The following is a 24,264-nucleotide window of genomic DNA, read 5'->3' on the forward strand; positions in this document are numbered from 1 at the left end:
GAGATCCCAAGTTGGAAGTAGGGTTGTTTGTTACCTGAAACTCAAACAAGGTAGGGAGAGAGTAGAATCACCAGATAGAAAACTTATGATTCTTTTACATCCTGAGAAAGCCCTGAAGGTGTGCTTGATCTGCCATACAGTTGAAGTTCACAGTAACAATGCTAAGTTTATTTGGAAAGATTTCACTTCTGATCGTGGTAGTTGCTTAAGAAGTGGGAGTGAGAGATACTTTTCCCCTAGTCTTTGTACTGTTTGAATTTTACCACATATGTACATTACCAGTTCAAGTAAACCAATAAATATTAAAGAGAAAGAAAGGTGTCACAATGACCCCTGAGGAATGATATGTTATTGTCCCCAATTTTTAAATCCAGCAGCTTATTAACTCTATTAATTTTAATTATCCATTTCTACGTTCTTAGAATATTTTATGTGCATAATGATATGATCCACAAGTAATGAAAGTTTAATCTCTACTTTCCCAGTTTTATAACTAATTGTATTTCATTTTGCTTTATTTTGATGGCCACATCCCCTAGTATAATGTTGAATGGAAGTGATGATACCTGGCATCTTCATCTTGTTACTCACAAAAGGGATTAGGTATACTTTCTGCTGTAATATTTTTGTAGAAACCTTACAAGGAAGTTTCTTTCAGTTTTCAGCTTCACAGAGTTCTCATCATAAATGAAGCTGGAGTATATTCTTGCTTTCTTTTGTACCTATTGAAGATGATACAATAATTATCTTTTAAATATTGATGTGATAATTTTTTTTCTTATGTTAGATCATAATGTTTTACCTCTTGGAATAAGCCCAACTTGGTCAAGATGTATTATTCACATATATTGTTAAAATTGACCTGCTGCTATTCCATTGGGATTTTTTCACCTATTTTCATGAATAACATTGGCCTGTAACCTTCCTTTCTTGCATTACTCTTGTCACATTTTGGTTTCATAATTATATTAAGTTTCATGAAACAAATTAAGGAGTCTTCTCTGGACAAATATGTGTGATACTAGAAGTACACTATTCTTGAATATTTGACTGAGCTTGTAGATAAAGCCATGTAAGCCTGAGGTAGAAAAAAATATTTGACAGTTGACATTTTTTTTTTTTTTATGCCTGTCAGATGATTCATGTTTTCTGTCTTATTGCTCAGTTTTGGTCAGTTTTTTGTAAGAATTTTTCTACTTGGTTTAAATATTCAAATTTGTTAACAAAATTTTTTCCTACAAAATTACTTATTCTCATTTTGAGAGGAGAAATAAGTTTAACATAATGCTTAACATTTGGGAAAAAATAAAAGGGCTATATTCTGATTTTTTGTTTAATAGTTATCTTTCTTCTGGTTAAAAAATGTTTGTCATCATGAGTACCAAGGCTTACACATAAAACCATTCTTGTTTTATGGGAGTCCATGAAGATGGCATGTCTGTCCGTTTATTTAGGTGTTCTTTGATATCTTTTAACATTGTTTTATATTTTCAACGTGTAGGTCTTACGCATATTTTAAGCTTGTCTCTAAGTAGTTCATGTTTTTGATGCCATTATAAATGGTATCTTTTTTTTTTTTTTTTTTACCAGAAGGCAAGTGAAAATCTAAATGACAGTTACATGCAGTGGCTCTGGGCAGAATAACCATTTACAGAACCATGAATACATGGGGCAAGCTTAAAAGGCTTGGCGCCTTTGGTGCAAACATCATGATGAATTTACAAGATTTCCATGGCTTGCAGATATTATCTTGAATCTTCAATGTTCTGGACAGAAGAAGGGCAGGAGGACACTGTGCCATAAACTCTGGAGTGTAGGTCAACTCTGCTGCTTACACCAAGTCTGTGACTTAGAATTCTGAGATCACGGTCCCTGTTTCATGGAAATGAGGCTCTCCTTGTGCTCCTTCTTCAAGAGTTCTGAAGGGTGCCAGGACAGCAATACCTCCTTGAGCATGGGAAATTGGTGGGCTTTCCTGGAGGATCCCCAAGCCACTTGAGCACTGGTGTGGAGGAGTTAGAGGGCTGGACTAGGTCACTACAAAAACCTCTGCTTAGACCAGGCTATTGTGCAATGTTCTTCCCGAGCTGACAATCTCCACATGGGGGTGAAATCTGGGGGAAATTCAGTACTTGTTTGGTATCTTCTCTCTGGGTTCAGAAGGTGGGTAAACTCTGTGAAGAAAGTGCATGTGGGTTCCCTTCAGCTGCATGGCAGAGAGGTTCCTGGGGTAGATGACAAATGGACCACTGGGTCCTCAGAACACTTGTCCGAGGATACACTAAAAATACCTGGTGGGTATCCTTCCAGGCTGTTCCTCCCACATGCTTCTAAAGCCTGAATTTTGGAACCTGCATAGTTCCAATTTGGGATTTCTCTCTCCACCATCCATGGTTCTTCACCTTGTTCCAACTTGTGGATCACAGATGGCTTTGTGGTTTGATATCCCACTGAGATGAGGTTGATATAGTTCTCTAGCATCACATCCCTGTATAGATCCCTCTGGGGAAGGTCCAGATACTGCCACTCCTCCTGGGTGAAATCCACAGCCACATCCTTGAATGATACTGGTCCCTGGGACTTGGTCATTTTCTGCAGCCTTTGGGTGAAGACAGAGATTACTGGGTTGCAGCCGATGGTTTGAAAAGCTGACTTAGAGAGTTGCTGTAAGGGTTAAAGGTTAGATGCCTTTGAAAAAGCAGGTAGCACTCCACCTGGAACATTTCAGACCTTCAGTAAAGCTTGGTTCTCTTTCCACACCCCGGAGGGCGCTCCTCACCTGGGTCATAAATGGTATCTTTTTAAAATCCATTTGCTGGGCGCCTGGGTGGCTCAGTTGGTTAAGCGACTGCCTTCGGCTCAGGTCATGATCCTGGAGTCCTGGGATCGAGTCCCACATCGGGCTCCCTGCTCGGCAGGCAGTCGCCTCTCTCTCTGACCCTCCCCCCTCTCATGCTCTCTATCTCATTCTCTCTCTCAAATAAATAAATAAAATCTTAAAAAAATAAAAAAAAATAAATAAAATCCATTTGCTAATTATTCATTTCTAATTTATAGAAATATATTGATTTTGATACAATTACATCAAATCTGACAACCCTGCTAGATCAGTTTATTTATTATTAAAAGAAAAGCTTTTTTGAAGATTTGTTAAGCTTTTCTACATAGGCGGTTATGTCATTTACAAATAAAGACAATTTTACTTCTTCATTTCTCATCTGTGTGCTTTTTCTTTCTTTTTCTTGACTATTACACTGGGTAGGACCTCTAATACTGTGTTAAATAGAAGTGGTAAAAGCACACATCCTTCCCTTGCTTCGAGTCTGAAAGAGAAAGAGTTCAGTATTTTCACCATTAAGTGTGATGTTATCTAAAAGTTTTTCATAGGAATTCCTTATCACCTTGAGGGAATTCTTTTCTGTTCTTCATTTGCTGGGAGTTTTTATTATGATTAAATATTAAATTCTGTCAAATGAATTTTCTTGTCAATTATGATTATGTGATTTTCCTGTTCTGTTTAAAATGGTGAATTAACATTCATTGATTTTGTTTTTTAAATGTTAAGCCAACTAGAATCTCTGGATAAATCCCAGATGGACATGATGCATTATTCTTTTTGTATGTGGCAAAATTCTGTTTTTTTGTTAAGGGTTTATATCTGTTTGTGAAGGCAGTTGGTCTGCATTTTTTTTATAATGTCTTTTTGTGACTTTGACTTAAACTGAGTTTGGAAGTGTTCCTTTCTCCTCTTATTCTGACTTTATCTTTCTTCTGTCATATTTGCGGATTTGCATCTTTCATAGAATTTATACATTTCATTTGCCTTTCAGTTTTCTTGGCATAAAGTTGTTTTTATTTATTCTCTATCCTTTTAATAACTGTAGGGTGCTAGTGATAATCCCCTCATTCATTTCTGATACTGTTAACTTACATTTATCTTTTTTTGGAGTTTTTTTTTTTTTTTTTAAGATTTTATTTATTTATTTGACGGAGAGAGACGCAGCAAGAGAGGGAGCCTGATGTGGGGCTGGATCCCAGAACCCTGGGAATCATGACCCAAACCGAAGGCAGACACTTAACCAACTGAGCCACCCAAGTGCCCCAATATGTTGTGTTTTCAGTATCTTTTAGTTCAATATAGTTTTTCATTTCCTTGTGAGATCTTATTTGAGCCCTGGGTTATTTAAAATTTCCAAATATTTAGGGATTTTTTTTTCAGGAGTCTTTTTTTTTTTTTTTTTACATAGATTTTCTTTATTTCTTTTTGCCACGTATTATAGGCCCTCTGACACTTAAATTCCCCTTTTGGGCATTAAATTTTTTTTATTTTTTTAAATTTATTTATTTATTTTTGCTGTAGTGTTCCATGATTCACTGTTTGCATATAACACCCGGTGCTCCATTCAATACATGCCCTCTTTAATACCCATCACCAGGCTAACCCGTCCCCCCACCCTCCTCCCCTCTAGAACCCTCAGTTTGTTTCTCAGAGTCGATAGTCTCTCATGGTTCATCTCCCCCACCGATTCCCCCCCTTCATTTTTCCATTCCTACTATCCTTTTTTTAAAAAAAAACCAAACATATAATGTATTGTTTGTTTCAGAGGTACAGGTCTGTAATTCATCAGTCTTACACAATTCACAGCGCTCACCATAGCACATACCCTCCCCAATGTCTATCACCCAGCCACGGCATCCCTCCCAACCCCCACCACTCCAGCAACCCTCAGTTTGTTTCCTGAGATTAAGAATTTGTCATATCAGTGAGATCATATGATATATATCTTTCTCTGATTGACTTATTTCGCTTAGCATAATACCCTCTAGTTCTATCCACGTTGTTGCAAATGGCAAGATTTCATGGTTTTTGATGGCTGCATAATATTCCATTGTATATATATATACCACATCTTCTTTATCTCTTCATCTATTGATGGACATCTTGGCTCTTTCCATAGTTTGGCTATTGTGGACATTGCTGTTATAAACATTGGGGTGCATGTACTCCTTCAGATCACTACATTAGTATCTTTGGGGTAAATACCCAGTAATGCAATTGTTGGGTAGTACGGTAGCTCTATTTTCAACTTTTTGAGGAACCTCCATACTGTTTTCCAGAGTGATTGCACCAGCTTGCATTCCCACCAACAGTGTAGGAGGGTTCCTCTTTCTGCGCATCCCCACCAACATCTGTCATTTCCTGACTTGTTAATTTTAGCCATTCTGCCTGGTGTGAGGTGGTATCTCATTGAGGTTTTGATTTGGATTTCCCTGATGTCGAGCGATGTTGAGCACTTTTTCATGTGTCTGTTGGCCATTTGGATGTCTTTTTTTTTGGAAAAATGTCTGTTCATGTGTTCTGCCCATTTCTTGATTGGATCATTTGTTCTTTGGGTGTTGAGTTTGATAAGCTCTTTATAGATTTTGGATACTAGCCCTTTATCTGATATGTCATTTGCAAATATCTTCTCCCATTCTGTCAGTTGTCTTTTGGTTTTGTTGACTGTTTCTTTGCTGTGCAAAAGCTTTTTATCTTGATGAAGTCCCAATCGTTCATTTTTGCCCTTGCTTCCCTTGCCTTTGGCAATGTTTCTAGGAAGGAGTTGCTGCGGCTGAGTTTGAAGAGGTTGCTGCCTGTGTTCTCCTTTAGGATTTTGATGGACTCCTGTCTCACATTGAGGTCTTTCAACCATATTGAGTCTATTTTTGTGTGTGGTGTAAGGAAATGGTCCAGTTTCATTATTTTGCGTGTGGCTGTCCAATTTTCCCAACACCATTTGTTGAAGAGACTGTCTTTTTTCCATTGGACATTCTTTCCTGCTTTGTCAAAGATGAGTTGACCATAGAGTTGAGGGTCCATTTCTGGGTTCCCTATTCTGTTCCATTGATCTATGTGTCTGTTTTTGTGCCAGTACCATACTGTCTTGATGATGACAGCTTTGTAATAGAGCTGGAAGTCTGGAATTGTGCTGCCACCTTTGTTTTTCTTTTTCAACATTCCTCTGGCTATTCAGGGTCTTTTCTGGTTCCATACAAATTTTAGGATTATTTGTTCCATTTCTTTAAAAAAAGTGGATGGTATTTTGATGGGGGTTGCATTGAATGTGTAGATTGCTCTAGGTAGCATTGACATCTTCACAATATTCGTTCTTCCAATCCATGAGCAAAGAAGCCTTTCTCAAGAAACAAGAGAGGTCTCAAATACACAACCTAACCCTACACCTAAAGGAGCTTGAGGAAGAACAGCAAATAAAGCCTAAACCCAGCAGGAGAAGGGAAATAATAAAGATCAGAGCGGAAATCAATGAAATAGAAACCAAAAAGAACAGTAGAACAGATCAATGAAACTAGGAGCTGGTTCTTTGATAGAATTAACAAGAATGATAAACCCCTGGCCAGACTTATCAAAAAGAAAAGAGAAATGACCCAGATAAATAAAATCATGAATGAAAGAGGAGAGATCACAAGGAACACCAAAGAAATACAAAAAATTATAAGAACATATTGTGAGCAACTATATGCCAGCAAATTACATAATCTGGAAGAAATGGTTGTATAAACTACTAAACTGAACCAGGAAGAAATAGAAAACCTGAACAGACCCATAACCAGCAAGTAAATTGAAGCAGTAATAAAAAATCTCCCAACAAACAAGAGCTCAGGGCCAGATGGCTTCCCAGGGGAATTCTACCAAACATTTAAAGAATTAATACCTATCCTTCTGAAACTGTTCCAAAAAATAGAAATGGAAGGAAAACTTCCAAACTCGTTTTATGAGGCCAGCATTACCTTGATCCCAAAACCAGACAAAGACCCCATCAAAAAGGAGAATTACAGACCAATATCCCTGATGAGCATGGATGCAAAAATTCTCACCAAAATAGTAGCCAATAGGATCCAACAGTACATTAAAAGGAGTATTCACTACAACCAAATGGGATTTATTCCTGGGCTGCAAGGTTGGTTCAACGTCTGCAAATCAATCAATGCAATACAATACATTAATAAAAGAAAGAATAAGAACCATATGATCCTCTCAATAGATGCAGAACAAGCCTTTGAGAAAGTACAGCATCCTTTCTTGATCAAAACTCTTCAGAGTATAGGGATACAGGGTACATACCTCAATATCATAAAAGCCACCTATGAAAAACCCACAGTGAATATCATTCTCAATGGGGAAAAACTGACAGCTCTCCCCCTAAGGTCAGGAACATGGCAGGGATGTCCACTATCACCACTGCTATTCAACATAGTATTAGAAGTCCTAGCCACAGCAGTCCGACAACAAAAAGAAATCAAAGGCATCCAAATCGGCAAAGAAGAAGTCAAACTCTCACTCTTTGCAGATGATATGATACTTTATGTGGACAACCCAAAAGACTCCACCCCAAAACTGCTAGAACTCATACAGGAATTCAGTAAAGTGGCAGGATATAAAATCAGTGCACAGAAATCAGTGGCATTCCTATACACCAACAAGACAGAAGAAAGAGAATTTAAGGAGTCGATCCCATTTACAATTGCACCTAAAACCGTAAGATACCTAGGAATAAATCTAGACAAAGAGGCAAAGAATCTGTACTCAGAAAACTATAAAATACTCATGAAAAAAATTCAGGTGTCTTTTTGTTACCGTTTTCGACTTTGGTTCCATTTGGTCAGAGAACATACTTGCATAATTTCAGTCTTTTAAGTTATACTGAGATTTGTTTAATGTTTTGGCACATTGTGTGTCCTGGTGAATAGTTCACATGCACTTGAAAAGAATGTGTATTTTTTGCCATTTAAGTGAGGTTTATCTAAGTATTAATTTGCTCAATTTGGTAATATTATTCAAGTCTTCTATGTCTTTGATTTTCTGTCTGCTTATTCTTTGAATTGTTGACAGAAGGGTGGCTCAGTCGTTAAGCGTCTGCCTTCGGCTCGGGTCATGGTCCCAGGGTCCTGGGATTAAGCCCCACATTGGGCTCTCTGCTCGGCGGGAGGCCTGCTTCTCCCTCTCCCACTCCTCCTGCTTGCGTTCCCTCTCTCGCTGTGTCTTTCTCTGTCAAATAAATAAATAAAATCTTTAAAAAAAACAGTATCAAAGTGTCCAAACACAAGTGTGGACTTATCTATCTATTCCATTCAGCTCCATCAGTTTTGCTTTGTGTATTTTGAAGCTCAGTTTTAGATATATATACATTTAGGATTTTTTAAAATTAATTGACCTTTATTTAATTATAAAATGTCCCTTTTTATTCCTACTCATATTCCTTGTCCTGAGGTCTTTTTCTGCTATTTAGAGAGTCATCCCAGCTTTCGTTCTTTTTTTTTTTTTTAAGATTTATATATTTGTTTGAAGAGAGAGAGAATGTGTGTGTGGGCATGAGCGGAGGAGGTGGGGAGGGACAGATGCAGAGGGAGAGAGAGTCTTTTTTAAGCAGACTCTGGACTGAGCCCAACACAAAAACCCTGAGATCACGACCTGAGAAGAAACCAAGATTTGGATGCTTAATTGACTGCATCACCCAGATGCCCTGAGCCATTCCAGCTTTCTTATGATTAATATTTGCATGGTACATTTTCCTCTCCTTTTACTTTGTATCTTTGTTTTTTAAAATAAAAAGATTTAAAGTATGTTTTATGGACAGCATAGAGTTGGTCTTGCTGTTTTATCAAGTCTTACGATCTCTGCCTTTTCATTGTAGCATTTAGACCATTTACATTTTCTTATCAGTAAGGTTGGATATTTGTCTGTCATCTTGCTATTTGTTTTCTGTTTATTCTATGTGTTCTATGTCCCCATGTTCCTCATTTCCTTTTTTCCTTTCTTTTTTATTATTTTTATAATTCATCTTATCTCCTTTACTAGCTTACTAGCTATACTAATTCTTTACTTTTCTACTGGTTTCTCTAAGGTTTTTAATATTCATATTTAACTTACCATGGTCTGTCTTCAGATTGTACCTCTTTATGCATTATGGAAGAACCTTACAACAGTATACTTCTGTTTCCCTATTTTATCCCTTGTACTTTTGCTGTCATATATGTTACTTCTATTTATGATAACCATAATGCATTGATAATTATTTTTGCTTCAAACAGACAATGATCTGTTAAGAAAATTAAAAAACAAGAGAGCAGATATCTTGTATATTTACCCACATATTGATCATTTACAGCACTCTTGATCTTTTTTTTCAGATCTGAGTTTTCATGTGGTATAAGAACTTTCTTTAACAATTTCTTACAGTGCAGACCTGCTGCTATCTCAGCTTTAGTTTTTTTGCAAATAATCTTTTACTTTTGAATAATATTTCTAGGTTGACAGTTTTCTTCTTTCATTACCTTAAAGATACTGTTTTATTGGCTTACATTGCTTCTGATGACAAATTGGTGATGTTGTTCCTGTATGTAATGTCTGTTTCTCCTCTGTCAGTTTTCAAGATTTTCTCTTTCTTACACATTTTTAGTAGCTTATGATGTGTGTCGATGTGGTGGTATATGTGGGTATTTTATGGTTTTCAGATTTGGAAAATTTTTAACTTTCTATCTTCATATACTTTTTCTGCCCTTTCTCCTGTATTTAAGATTCCAATTACACATTTACTAGATTGCATATTGTCCTATGGTCACACAAATACTAATTTTTTTTTTTTTTTACCCTCCCAGTCTTTTTCTCTTCTGCTTCCATTTGGATTTTCTTTTTCCCATGTCAGATTTATTGATGTTTTAGTCTCTACTGTTTCATCCATTGTTACGTCCATTCAGTGAATTTTTCATTTGAGATAACTGTACTTTTCAGGTGAAGAAGTTCCATCTGGTCTTTATAATTATGTGTTCCATTTTTCTTACTAAGTTCATTGTTTCCTTTAAATACTTGAGTATAGTTCTGTCTGCTTTGTAAGTCCTCATTTTGCTGCTTCCATTATCTTTATCATTTCTGGATCTGTTTCTATTCATTGATTTTCTTTTTCCCCCTGGGTCATGCTTTTTGCCTCTTGAATGCTGTACATTGTAAATGCTTCATTGTTGAGTGTCTGGATTTTGTTGGATGTTTTTAAGAGTATTAGAGTTTGAGGGTGTCTGGCTGGCTCAGTCAGTAGAGCATGTGACTCTTGATCTCAGGGTTGTTAGTTCAAGCCCCACATTGGGTATAGAGATTACTTAAAAAAATTTTTTTAAATCAGATATAAGAAGAAAAGAGTATTAATGTTTGGGATTTTTTTTTTTTAAGATTTTTATTTATTAGAGCACACAAGTGAGGGGAGGGGCAGAGGGAGGAGGGAGGGGCACTGAGCAGGGAGCCCTGGGGGGGCTCAATCCCAGGACCCCGAGATCATGACCCGAGCCAAAGGCAGACGCTTAACTCACTGAGCCACCCAGGTGCCCCCAAGTTTGTTTTGATAGAAAGTTGTTTTTGGAGATAAACTTGATTTTTTTGACACTTGTTTTTAAATTTTATTAGGGTGACTCTAGAGTAGCAGTCAGCGAACATTTTCTTAACCACATTGCAAATATTTTAGGCTTTGCAGGCCGTACGGTGTCTGTTGCAGTTCCTCCATTCTGCTATTCTAGTGCTGGAGCGGCCGTAAACAGTATATGATCAAATTATCACAGCTATGTTCCATTAAGACTGAAGTACAAAATATAGGCATTAGGCTAGATTTGGCCTGTAAGCAATAGTTTGCTGATCCCTGGTCTAGAGAAACATTTACTTTAATGCTAATTTAGCCTTACCAACAAGGCACTACTATCTGCTAAATGCGCTAAATGGTTCAGTGAGGTTTCTTCACTGTGGCTGCTCAAAGCTCAAACATCTCCTAACTCTGTATGAAGTCTGGCGTTGGATAATGTTATAGATTGTCAGTAGTTGTACTTTCCCTCTTCATTGTTATTTTCCTGGCCTTGTGTAGTTTAATCCTATTCATGTGCAGTTTATTATAACAACATACAGTCAAAGAGACAGACCCCCATGCAGATTCCTGGAGCTCTACTTTATTTATTTATTATTTTTTTAGATTTCATTTATTTGACAGAGAGAGACACAGCGAGAGAGGGAACCACAAGCAGGGGGAGTGGAGGAGGAGAAGCAGGCTTTCCGCGGAGCAGGGAGCCCGACACAGGGCTCAGTCCCAGGACTCCGGGATCATGACCTGCGCCAAAGTCAGACACCTAATGACTGAGCCACCCAGGTGCCCCAAAACTGCCAATTTTTTTGTTTGTCTAAACCACCAGTTTTTAAGAAAGAAAAAAATAATGAGACACTGGCTGGCACTTTATTTAGCAAGTAAACTTATGTACATTAGGGCTGTGGCAGACTTTGGCTACAGCTAAGAATTACCAGTTATTCAAAATGCAAACAAGAATCACTCAAAAACTATAGTAATAATCTTGTGCTTATCACTTCCACACCTCTATGCTGAAGTAAAATATCTGGTTTTATTTTTCTGTTCCATGCAAAATTTAATTTATGTTATGCTAATATTTGGCTAAAAGTTTAATCCTAAATCCCGTTAAAAATTCATGGTCTTGGGGCACTTGGGTGGCTCAGTCAGTTAAGCAGCCGACTCTTGATTTTGGCTCAGGTCATGATCTCAGGGTCCTAGGATCAGGCCTTGTGTTGGGCTCCTTGCTCAGCAGGGAGTCTGCTTGAGGATTGTCTCTCCCTCTCCCTCCACCCCTTTCTCCACCTCCCACCCCCACCCCCTCTCTGGCATACACTCACTCTCTCTGTCTCTCTAAAATAAATCTTTATAAAAAATAAAAGTTCATGGTCTTTAGAGGGAGGGGCATACTGAGATGTAAAGCTATTATTTTTCTTTCATTGTTAATTTGAATAGTTTTGAGTATTTCTAAGAATTCTTAGTACACCCTGTCACCTATATATTAGTCCCACAGAGCAATTCCAGCTGGGCAGCTATGTTGGCTTATTTGTAAATGAGATGTTTATTTCCACAGGAAAAGATGGTAGAGTTAACCCTCTGGTAGCATGTAATATGGTACCATCTATTAATGCCACGGTAGTCCTGAGATTAGGAACAACATTATTCATTTCGGAGAGTTATCAGATATCTTCCTTCTTTGGTTTAGCTTAGTAATTGTATAGACTTCAAATGCCTCTTATTGGATAATCTAACTAGATTAGATTCTCTTATTTGTATTAAGCCCAGTTTTTCATACTGTATGATAATATTCCATGCTTTTCTAAGCTTTCCTTCCACCAAGAATTAGAAATGTGAATTACAGAATTCTTAAGGTCTGTAACTTGTAGAGGTAGATCCCCCCAGAGTAAGTCCTTATCTCTCCACCAGCTTTCTCTGCCTTCTTCGTTCGTATTAAAGGTGACTAGAACCAAAATGGCAGAAAGAGAGAGTGCCTTAGGCTATACATTTCTCATCCTCCGGACATTATTTGTTCCCATAGCAGAGGGAGTACTTCTTGGTGACTGCAGTTGCTTTCTTTGAGACTGGAGTCTTTCCTCAAGCAGAAATTAGATTGATCATTGCTGTTTGTAGCTTCATTTCTGGATGGTGTTCATGGAAGAATCATTTCTGGGTCCACTGGTTGCAGTTGTGATATCACATAGCTTGTTTAAATTCTTTCTAGAAAGAAATTCATATGATACCACACAGTGCTGCTTTTGTTGTTTTCTGAGGCAGGCATAGAAATTCTGCCTTTTGACCAGCTCAGAGTGAGTTATTATATTGCCTAATGATACCCCAAATTCATTCAAACTAGTTTCTTAATTCAGGTAGCTAAAAGAGTAAATAAATCCCAAATTAATCTTCCTGCCCCCTCACCCCACCCCCACCCCCATATGGAAATATTAATTCTATGCTCGGTCCCAGAAGTAGCCTATAACTCCCCAAGGTAAATACTGAAACTAATTCTATAGTGAGTACTATATTACTTGTGTTACTGTTTTCAAAAATAAATGTGTTGATTTAAGGGAAGACCTCAGCCAGGAACATATCATTGTAGGGGAAGAAAGTTTTCCTTAACCCTCTTAGGGTCCCTGGCTGGATCTAAGAACTAGACAAGACAGATTGACAGGAGAAAACCATACAAATTTATCTAACAGAAGTTTTACATGACCTGGGAGCCTTCATAAGGAAATGAAGACCCAAAGAAACAGACCTTTGTATTTTATGCTAGGTGTGATGAAGAGTGGGTAGTGGTGTAGAAATGTGCATAGATTAAGGAGTATGGGGTAATTGTTGAAAGTTGGGGGAAACTTAGCAAGTCCTGTTTGTTCAGATTCTTCTTGGTGTCCCTTTGTCTTTGGAGATAAGGATGCTTCTTTACTCTGAGTATAGGGAAGGCACCTCTCACATGAGGGTTTTATGACCTGTTTCAGGGGGAAAAGGGTAGAGTGAGTGGGAGATCAGAGTGACTTTCCTGCTTGTGCTGTTTTCTCAAACTCCTTCAGCTTAAAATATTCAAATATGTCAAGGTGCCATGTTTTGGGGCTGTGTTTCCTGAACCCCATCATCAGCGATTCCCATGCTCACCCCCAGAAAAAACATCTCTTTATTACTTCTTCATACTGCTGTGACCATTGATGCTTTTACCACCGACTACATCCAAGGAATATTCTGATTCTCAAAATTTTGGGGATAGTGGAAGAAATTATTTTCTCTTACACCAGTAGCAACCAGATGAGCATTTTTCAAGAGTCACTTTACTAGGAATCAAAGGAAAAGCTAAAAAATAGAAATGTATAAGTTTATAGAGCACAGATTTCTTATATCAAAGAAACTAAAGTTTAACTCATATTGGCTAAATTAACTTTCCCGGCATACAAATCAATTTCTTTCTTCTCTTTCTCACCTTGTCATGAAGCCTGTAGGATATTCAGGCAGAACCTATCTTTCTTTGAGGTTTTATCACTTTATCTCTTTCTCATAGATATTATTTGGACTTGGTCTTTTCCATCAGCCATGTGGTCTCTATGTCAGTTTTGAATCTGTTTACTGTAACCCTTTTAGCAGCCTACTCTGAAAAGCAAAAAGACTTCTATATACTTCCAAGCTCCAGAGCCCTACTAGACTCTCTGTTTCCAATAGGAAGCTTGCCCCAACTCTTCTTACTTAATGAGATTCTCTCTGGTAAACTCAGTTTTGTCCATTCCTTTTCCCACCCTTCCTACTCTTCAGAGAAATGGTTTTTCCTAAGGCTTAGAATATAATAGATACGTTCGATAAATAAATTCTATTGAAGTAATCACCAAAGTTATTAAAAATGCATATACTGAGTGATTGAATAATTAAAAGGAAACATAGCCTTTCTTCTGCCAGATGAATACTTTTTTTTTTTTTTTGTGGTTTCCTGATATCAAATAGCTCTCCATAGAGATTATGCCAGAGATATTGATAGCCTTTACATCAATTGTTTCATGAGAGGAAAAGGACTGAAGGGAGAGTTTTCTGTGGAAAGGATTATGTACTTTGTTTTTCTCAAATTATTCTCATTTTTTGGTTTTATTTCAGTCTTTGTTTCTCTTGGTTTTCCTTCCAGTGGTAATCTATTTTTCTTTTATTTTTCTTTACATTTGAAATTTTCCTATTCTGTTTCGAATTTTATTTATTTATTTATTTTTAAGATTTTATTTATTTATTTATTTATTTGATAGAGAGAGACAGTGAGAGAGGGGACACAAGCAGGGGGAGTGGGAGAGGCAGAAGCAGGCTTCCCGCTAAGCGGGAAGCCTGACACGGGGCTCGATCCCAGGACCCTGGGACCATGACCCGAGCCGAAGGCAGACGCTCAATGACTGAGCCACCCAGGCGCCCCCAAATTTTATTTTTCTTATTCAAACTTAATCCTCAAAATATGGGATTTGGTGTTTAAAATTCATAGTTAAAACATGTTAAAGTTGGTTCTCCACTTCAGATTCTATTGGTGTTTTAGGGTGACGTGAAAAAAGACGGGTGAAAGGAAATTATTTTCTTGTACTACCCTCCAGGAAGTCCTTCTCTATATTTTAAAAGTTCTTATTCTTTTCTAGGAGTCCAATGTGCTGATCGCTGCTAACAGTCAGGGTACAATTAAGGTAAGCTATGGTATACATCTTCATTTTAAATTCAGATCCATTTTTAGATTCTAACAGACTATAACATGGAAATACAGAGTTGTACTAAGCCTTAGAGATCATTCCAAGTCATGGGTCTCTGTCCATATGAAATGGCTTTGAGGGGAGGTTATATGAATGTCGAATAGATTGATAGGTTGGTCAGAATGAAAAATAGATAAAGACTATTAAGTATTCACTGTGGGCCAAGCACTGCTGCTTCTGTTACGCAGGTGTAGTCAGTGGACAAAGTCCAAGAGAGAGCAGAGGATGCTGGGACATTCGCCAGATTTAAAAATATCTGGTCTTATTTTACTCTTCTCTTCCTCATGTATGTCTTCCTTTTCTTCCCCTGATAAGTAGGGTTTTCCTCAGTTGCCAAGGGAAGAAAAGGTATTTTAGGGTTTCACTGAAAATTGATCATGTGATCATTCCATTAGTTTAATTTGGAAATTTAAATATCTCTTGGCACACAGTCTCAGTCACAAATTTTTTATACATAGGTTTCCACATCCTTTTCTTTGTAGTTAGGAGCTCAAGGAAGTAATAATGTTATCTGATTATACTATTGGATATTTAGCACTTGAGCATGACACACTAGATAAGTAAATCTTGAGCTAAGCAGTGAACTTTTTAAACAAAACACCATTTGGGGAGAGGGTTTTAGTACATGAGTTTGATTAGCACTAGTTCTGTGGGTGCCAGTTCTTTCTACATATTCTTTGCTGATATAGAAATATCAGGAAGTGATCTTTTTTGTTTGTTTGTTTTAAAGATTTTATTTATTTGACAGAGAGACACAGCAAGAGAGGGAACACAAGCAGGGGGAGTGGGAGAGGGAGAAGCAGGCTTCCCGCGGAGCAGGGAGCCCGATGTGGGGCTCGATCCCAGGACCCTGGGATCATGACCTGAGCCGAAGGCAGATGCTTAACCACTAAGCCACTTAGGCGCCCAGGAAGTGATCTTTTAAAAATAATATGTATCTATGTCTTCTGCCACTTAGCATTAATTTTGCTGTGGCTTCTTTCCACTCATCCTGAGTGGAGAATGACCCAGCAACCAAGGGAGCAAATCCAAGCCTAACACAATGTCCTATGGTGATGAATTGAGCAAACTCAAAGCAGAACCACACTGTTAGCTGGTCATACTAATTTACATGTATACTCCTTTTTATACAGCTAGTTTCTCTATTTGGAAAGCCTCACTAGAGAGCCATGGGCAACTTAAATGAAAGCCAGGCTTTTGAACTGATTGTGTTATGTTCTGGAATCTCAAGCAAGATGGTAGAAGGTCTTGGAGTCTCTGTTTTATGTGGCTCTCTGTAGTCTCTCAGTTTTTCTTTATTCTCATGGCAAGGCATGTATTGAAAAAGCTGCACCTTATTCTTCAACAAGTTTGGCCTTTGAGGCAATTGAGATTGCTAACGTATCTGCAGAAAGCTCAAAACTATACATGTACTTATAGAATCTCAGTGACAGCTCTTAAGATTTTGTTCAACGGCATTGACCTCTTTTGTTGAATCGGCTACTTGCCAAATATAAAGACAAAAAGCATCATGGAAGCACAGGTACAAGTTAAGCCTTAGCAGAGCAGGAGGGGAAAGTTGCTCCTTTAGTTCTTTCCACCTAGGACTGCAGTCTCCATCAAACATAATCCTTTTGACAGTATCTTATAGTTGTCCTCAGCTTCTGTGTCCTTTCTTAGACATTTCTTCAGCTGTTTTTATAACTGATCATTGCTGCTGCTGCTTATTTTTACTTTTAGCAGTATGACAACTTTCTTGTATGACAAGTTAGGACTTGAACTCTCATAACTAACACAATACCTTGACATCAGATGATTGACTTGAAAATGAATGAAGTGCTAGGAAAAGGCAAGATTTTAGGTCCTGTATACTTTGATTGCTATAAACTCTTTATCCGTGGAAGAAAGAAATAGATTAAAATCCTGAGCAGCAATACTTAAAATTTTCTTTAAGAATATGGAAAGATACCAACATAAATTTCAAAACTGTTCTATCACCCAGTTCATTTATCTGTATGTTTTATGTAGTTTAAAGGCTCCCTAGTTAACTGTGGAGCTAACTAATCTGAAAGAGTTCCTGCAACTGTTGAATTGAAAGGAAGGATCAATGTCTAATCCCTTCAAATTCTTTAACATTTTAGCAGTTAGGACAATTTTCTTGATTTGGTTCTCCATTTACAATACAGTAAAGATTCATTAAACTGTTTCCATATTTTAAAATGATTTTATTAAACTGATTCTTTTTTCCCTGTTTTCCCCCCAATTAGGTGCTGGAGTTGGTATGAAGGGTTTACTCAAGTTAAACTGTATTTGATCCTGCTGAAATACATCTGCAGCTGACAATGAGAGAAGACAAACTGTCATGTGATGTCTCTCCCCAAAGTCATCATGGGTTTTGGATTTGTTTTGAGTATTTTTTCTTTTCCTTTTCTTTTCTCCTTCATGACCTTTGGGACATTGGGACTACCCAGTGAACTCTCCACCATCAATGTAACTCTATGGACTTTGCTGCTGTTGGTGGTGTGATTATCTAATTTTTGTGATAGGGAAACAAATTCTTTTGAATAAAAATAAATAACAAAAAATAATAAAAGTTTATTGAGCCACAGTTGAGCTGGGAAAGTCTTTGTCAAAGATGGCAGGAGATAATCTTTTCAAGAAGTAACACACATGAACTATGAATAATTTGTAAGGTCCATATTTCCCAACCTCTTTGTAATTCTGCATATCAACATAAATGTAAAGGTATATGGATTCCCTTCCAGGGAATTGTATGTTTATAGTAGGTGGGAAAATTAGTTAACTTTACCTTATGAATTCATTGACCAGATTTATATCATCAGCAAATACCATACTTCAGTCCTCTGGATCTGGCCAAGAATCTAACATTTTGACCAGTTGAGACCACATTCAAACAGAAAAGGAATGGGGCACCTGGCTGGCTTAGTTGGTAGAGCATGTGACCAGGGTTGTGAGTTCAAGCCCCAGCTGGGTGCAGAGATTATGTTAATTAATTAATTCGTTAATTAATTAAAACAGAAAGGGAATGTCAGTCTGTGGCAGCTATTGTCTTTGCCTTTGAAATGTTGCCTAGACATACTGTAAGCCCTAAATGCAGACAAACCACCTTCAATTTGTAAAATCATAGCTATCAGATAGTCACAGATATTAGTACCATCCTCAGCTGAACAGTGACTTTGAGCAGGGGTTAACAAACTTTCTGGAAAGGAGACCAGATAGGAGATATTTTAGGCTTTGAAGATCGTGTGGTCTCTGCCATAATTATGCAATTGTAGCAGGAAAGCATCCATAGACTTAGCAGGAAAAGAATTTGAGGCTCCATTTCCCAAATTACCAAGCCATATAATATCTTAAACTGTCTAGTTAATTTTATGTTATTTTCAATTTGTAAAAAGGAAGAAGTTAGTAGTTTGAGTAGCAGGTCAAGCAAAAATAATGTGAAGTTTTCTGTTTGAGCTACTTTAAAAGTGTGAGCACTTTTTAGAAAAAGATATAAACAGAATTATACCCCATGCATATTTTATAAAAACACTTGGAGAAGCTTGGTATGAATAAATATATGAATGGTGAGGGTAATTGGAATATCCCACTGTATCCCTCTACACTCAAAATTATTGGGTCCACATTTCATTATCTGAAACCTTTGGGTCAAATGCATTTTGGAATTTAGAACTTTTTGAATTTTAGAAAAGTAATAGAGTACATATACTATATATTACATAACACCATCCAGCAGAGTCTGGAGCAATACTCTATTATCAAACACATTAATGTTTGTAGCAGAACGTATGAATGTTCACATTATATGAGATTAATAAAGGTTAAAAATAGTCTTGTATCAATTCAGACAGTTTTTACCAGCGAATGAGTTTGCCTCAAACTTACATGAAATTTTCAGTTTGCAGAACTTCAAGACAATTATATCTTATTAATTTTGGGGAGTGAAGCACCTGATAAACTTTTGGACTCAATTTTGAGAGGAAAGGTCACTATCATTCAAAGTTAGACCTGTCAACCAGAACAATGTTAGGCAGCCTTCATTCTAAGATTAATGATGACCTTTTGCAAAGATGCAGAAAGAATATTCAAATGTAGATTCTTTACTTAAAGAACTTAAGCAGATATGTCCAGAAAATCATCAAAATGGGAAGCCTAGAATTAATGCCTCTTTGAATGCATTTAAATAAAAGATTATTATGGTTTTTAATTTGGTCTGACTTTTTTATGTTTTATTTCAAGCTGTCAACATTGTAAGGTCATGTTAATTTCCATATGTGTAGAAGGATACAATAAGGTATCTTTATTATCAAAGGGACTCAATTTTTAAATAAATTATTATTTTTAAAAGGCAGTGCTTTACTTAAATTTGTGTTTTTACTTTTTCTTGTAAATAGGGAGAAAGCATTTTTTTTTTTTTTAAGATTTTCTTTATTTATTTGACAGGCACAGCAAGAGAGGGAACACAAGCAGGGGGAGTGGGAGAGGGAGAAGCAGGCTTCCCACTGAGCAGGGAGCCTGATGTGGGGCTCGATCCCAGGACTCTGGGATCATGACCTGAGCCAAAGGCAGACACTTAACGACTGAGCCACCCAGCCGCCCTGGGAGAAAGCATCTTTAAGTTTGAGTTAGTCTTTGAAAGATGTCAACATCGGGCTCCTGGGTGGCTCAGTTGATTAAGCGACTGCCTTCGGCTCAGGTCATGATCCCGGAGTCCCGGGATCGAGTCCCACATCGGCTCCCTGCTCAGCAGGGGGTCTGCTTCTCCCTCTGCCCTCTTCCCTCTCGTGCTCTCTATCTCATTCTTTCTCTCAAATAAATAAATAAAATCTTTAAAAAAAAAAAAGATGTCAACATCAATCTATATCACTGTTCCTTGGAAAAATAACATAATAGTTAAAACTTAATGATAATGTACATTTTTACCCCAAAAGAACTTCTAACTCAAGAAGAATATGGGTCCTCATGTTTTAATCTAATCTAATCTTTGTTTCAATGGAATTGCAGGGGTTTCTTAGACATAGTTGAATTTATTCTCAGGCACACAACTTCTACTTAAACATTAAAGATTGAAGAACTTTGTAAAATTCTAATAAGAAAATTTAGCTACTAGACATCAAAAAAATTGTGGTACTGAGCCACAACTTCAGGAAGATGAGCGTGGCTGGGCCATTAAGGAAGAGATGAGTACAGGATGAGTTTTGAAGGACTAGAGGAAGTCAATAGATATACAGAGCCTTCTAGGGCATGGTTAAGAATTTGAATTTTGTTATAGAAGCAGTTAATAGGAAGGGTTAAGTGGAATGACATGATCTTTATGGTGAATGGATAGACCGGAACAAGAGTGTGATTAAGGTGATGAGTCAAGAGTTAATGTGGCTCCAACGAAAGTGGTAGCATGATCCGACCTAAAAACCTACTTCAGCTTGATGGAGTTTACCAGTTTTAATACCTGTATCTTGAAAGATTCTTGACTAAAGTCATTTTCTCATAATTTGTGACAAAGAATACAACTCAGCAAATTCATTTCTTCAGTGGTTATACAATCCTCAACCACAGATGTGGCTCTTGAGAACCTCATGGCTAAAATGTCTGTGTGCTGTTTTGGAAACCTCACTTCTCCAGTCTCAGAACTAGAAGCTCCTCAGCCTTGGTTCTGAATATAAAGGTAATTAGTTGGCTATTGACCTGAATGTAACTACTCAAATGTAACAAGGATTTGTTAGAAAAGTCTGCTTACTTAGAAATGAGACTTGAGGAAGTGTTAACTTAGATCCTGAGCCTGTTGTGTTACATGACATTAAATACAACAGTAACACCTTATAGTTCCTCCCAGAGTGGTTAGTGACCAAGCCCTCTGTGGCTTCTGGTTTATGTGGGGCACTCTTGGATTTTTGGACTGAAGAGAAAAACCACAGCGATTGTTCTAGAGGTATTTGTTGAGATCCTGCTTTGTGTGAGTGAGGCACTATATACTACATACTACATATAGGCACTATATACTACATACTACATAGAAAATAAAATATCCCTACTCTCAAAAAGCTCACTGTCCAGTGGGAGAGACAGACAAGTAGACTGTGCCTAAGTGCCGTAGTAGGCATAAATTTTAGGTAGGTAGAGTCACAACATAACCAGAGTGGCGGGAGACTAAGGGCTGGGAGTAGGGGTGTTATCAGGTGGTTATTATTTTCCTGGAGGAAATAACAGTTGAATCCTGAAGAGCAAGTGAGAGTTCAGGTATAAGAGGCAAAGGAATATTCAAGACCAAGGGAAGCAAAGAAATTGGTCCAACTAGCGGCCAAAGCTGGGACAATTTGAGCAACAAAATAAACTAGTATTGGAGTATAGATTATAACCCAAAATATGAAATAAGTATACATGAGTACTTACTGATGTAAATGATTGAATAAACAAAGGGAGAGATGTGAGAAATTACCCATGCAGAATTCCCAATTGTGTAAGGGGTTGGAATATAATGCCTTACTCCTTAAAAAAAAAAAAAAAAAAAAGACCTGTACTCTTTGAGAGCAAGTCAATATGAACAGCTTAGGTCTAAAGTTTTTATTTAAATTCTAGGTAGTTATCATACAGTGTAATAGTTTCAGGTGTACAATATAGTGATTCAACAATTCTATACCCAACGCTCGTCATGGTAAGTGTACTCTTGATCCCCTTCACCTATTTCATCCATCCCCCCACCCACTGGCCCTCTGGTAACCATCAGTTTGTTCTCTATAGTTAAGAGTAGAGTGGGGCACGTGGGTGGCTCAGTGGGTTAAGCAACCAACTCTTGGTTTCAGCTCAGGTCATGATCTCAGGGTTGTGAATTCGAAACCCCGAGTCAGCAGGCCCCCGCATTTAGTGGGGAATCTGCTTGAGGATTCTCTCTCCCCCTCTGCCCCCCTCCCACTCTCTCTCCCTTTCTCTCCCTCTCTAAAATAAATGAATAAATCTTTTTAAAAAACTACAGTATGGAAAGAAGTAATTTGACAATGGAAAAACCTGACAAACACTACCTTACCCAGGTGATCAGGGTCAACATCATACGTTATGTCATGTTGGTAAAAGGGTACTCCTGATACATTGTAATGAAAATGGCACTTTATTTTTTTTTAAAGATTTTATTTATTTGACAGAGGGAGCGAGCACAAGCAGTGGGAGCAGCAGAAGCAGAGGGAGAAGCAGGCTTCCCCCTGAGCAGAGAACCTGATCTGGGGCTCGATCCCAGGCCCCTGGGATCATGACCTGAGCCGAAGGCAGACGCTTAACCAACTGAGCCACCTGGGCACCCCGAAAATGGCACTTTAATTCTGTGGTTTTCCTCCCAAAAACTCATAACCCCAGCCAAAATGAGAAAAATATTAGGTAAAATGCCTGTTGAGGGACATCCTACTAAATACTCACTACTACTCAAAACAAGGGAGGTGAGAAACAGTCACAGCCATGAGTTGAGAAGACATGACTAAATGTGATATAACATCCTGAATGGGATCACGAAACAGAAAAGGGCATTACATAAAATCCAAGGAAATCTGAATAAAGTATGGGCTTGATATTAACTTGTGAGTATCGATTCATTAATTTTAAGAAATGTACCATAATAATGTAAGATGTTAATAATAGGGGGAAATGGGTGTAGGATATATGAGAACTCTTGCTTCCTTTGCACTTTTTCTGTAAATCTAAAAACACTAAAATAAAAAGTTTACCAACAATAAGTAAAAGGTATGAGGATAGATTCAGTATATACAAAACAAAGTCCAAGACAGGAGTGCCAGTTGAAGCTGAAGAAGTACACAGAATAATACAATGATCTGTTTCAGCTGTCACTTAAAAAAACAAAAGGTAAACATGGGAGTTTAGAGGAGGTTTAAGTTGACTAAGAAATTGTATAGTTTTGCAAAACATAGTAACCCTTTGTAGTCCGTATTTATCTCTCAATTCTATGTACTGAGGGGATGCCCGGCTGACTCAGTTGGTAGAACATGCGACTCTTAATCTTGGGGTGGTGAGTTGGAGCCCCACATTGGGCATAGAATTTACATTAAGAAAACATTAGTAATAAATCCTGCTTACTGAGGATCAGGCTCTTATCTCTGTTAATAGATTTTACTACACACATCCTTAGTCACTCAGATATCCAACTGCCATGATTGGCACTAGAATGACTCCTTTCTTTTACCTGAGATCTTTACAGTTTCTTAATGTGAGAAGAAATCTTTCCATTTGTATATGGTTTTAATTTGTTCTCAGTTTTCTGTGAGTCATGTGTCCTTGATCAGTTTGAGAAGCAAACTCCCTAGTACCCAAGCTCCAAGCGAGATCTTGGGTTGGAACTGGGTAGAGATTCCCATGAACAGTCTAGGTTAACCAATTATTTTTTCTTTAAGATTATATTTATTTATTTTAAGCAATCTCTATACCCTACCTGGAGCTCGAACTTACAACCCCAAGATCAAGTGTCACACGCTCTACTGCCTGGAGCCAGCCACATGCCCCCCGGTTAACCAATTATTGTGCAAAATATTTGCCATGTCCCTGAAGATGATTTTAAGTATCTTTCTGTATGCACTGCTTTTGTCCTATGGTGGGTACTAATCTGTGATGAGAGGTTTAGGAGCTTTTGGAAGAACCACATAAAAAAATAGTCCTCAGCAATTTCAAGAGAAAGAACCAAGGCAAATACAAGTAATACTCTAAAGATTTGCCTTTAGTTTTATAGACCCAAAAGAATGTCTTATCTTGGAAACTTTTCTGCATGACCCTCAGTGGAATAGTGCACTGCTAACTGTTCACTCCAGTGGTAGTATCCTCAGCTAGTGGTCTGTGACGGATATGGGCTTTAGCTCAGAAGGGATGAGTAAGGTCGGAGAGCCGCTTGCATATGGTGGTTCGATTCATTCAACAAAGATTTAGTGCCTTTTTTTTTTTTTTGATAGCATCGGGTACTTTTATTATATAGAACTTAATAATTAACAAAACGATTTCCATTCTCCTGGCACTTTGATACGAGGACTTAATAAAAGAACGATATTGAGAAGCTCCCACTGTGGAAAAAGAATGAGGTAAGGACTGCAGCCTCAAGGCCTGGCGGCAACTGCTACCTTCTCTCATCAACACGTTCCAGAACAAGAAGCTGATACTATGCACTCACAAAGTCT

General features: G+C 37.7%; 2 protein-coding genes across 7 annotated transcripts in view; one reads left to right on the forward strand and one right to left on the reverse strand.

The window, feature by feature from the left end:
- COP1 (COP1 E3 ubiquitin ligase) overlaps positions 1 to 19,310 on the forward strand; it is a 264,376-nt gene extending 245,066 nt beyond the window's left edge. For all 6 annotated transcript variants that reach the window (XM_035010743.1, XM_035010739.1, XM_035010741.1 and 3 more), the window contains 2 exons: positions 14,996 to 15,040; positions 17,350 to 19,310. In XM_035010743.1, the coding sequence (XP_034866634.1) occupies positions 14,996 to 15,040; positions 17,350 to 17,367 (63 nt within the window). In that variant the 3' untranslated portion in view covers positions 17,368 to 19,310. The remainder of the gene's footprint in view (positions 1 to 14,995; positions 15,041 to 17,349) is intronic.
- LOC118013752 (zinc finger protein 300-like) lies at positions 2,203 to 2,589 on the reverse strand. Its single transcript, XM_035009566.1, has one exon. It carries the CDS (start codon positions 2,587 to 2,589, stop codon positions 2,203 to 2,205), a length of 387 nt encoding a protein of 128 aa, XP_034865457.1.
- Positions 19,311 to 24,264: the final 4,954 nt, after the last annotated feature.

This window comes from Mirounga leonina, unplaced genomic scaffold (genome assembly GCF_011800145.1).
Source record: "Mirounga leonina isolate KUSES-001 unplaced genomic scaffold, KU_Mleo_1.0 Mir_154, whole genome shotgun sequence".
NCBI classification, from domain to species: domain Eukaryota; kingdom Metazoa; phylum Chordata; class Mammalia; order Carnivora; family Phocidae; genus Mirounga; species Mirounga leonina.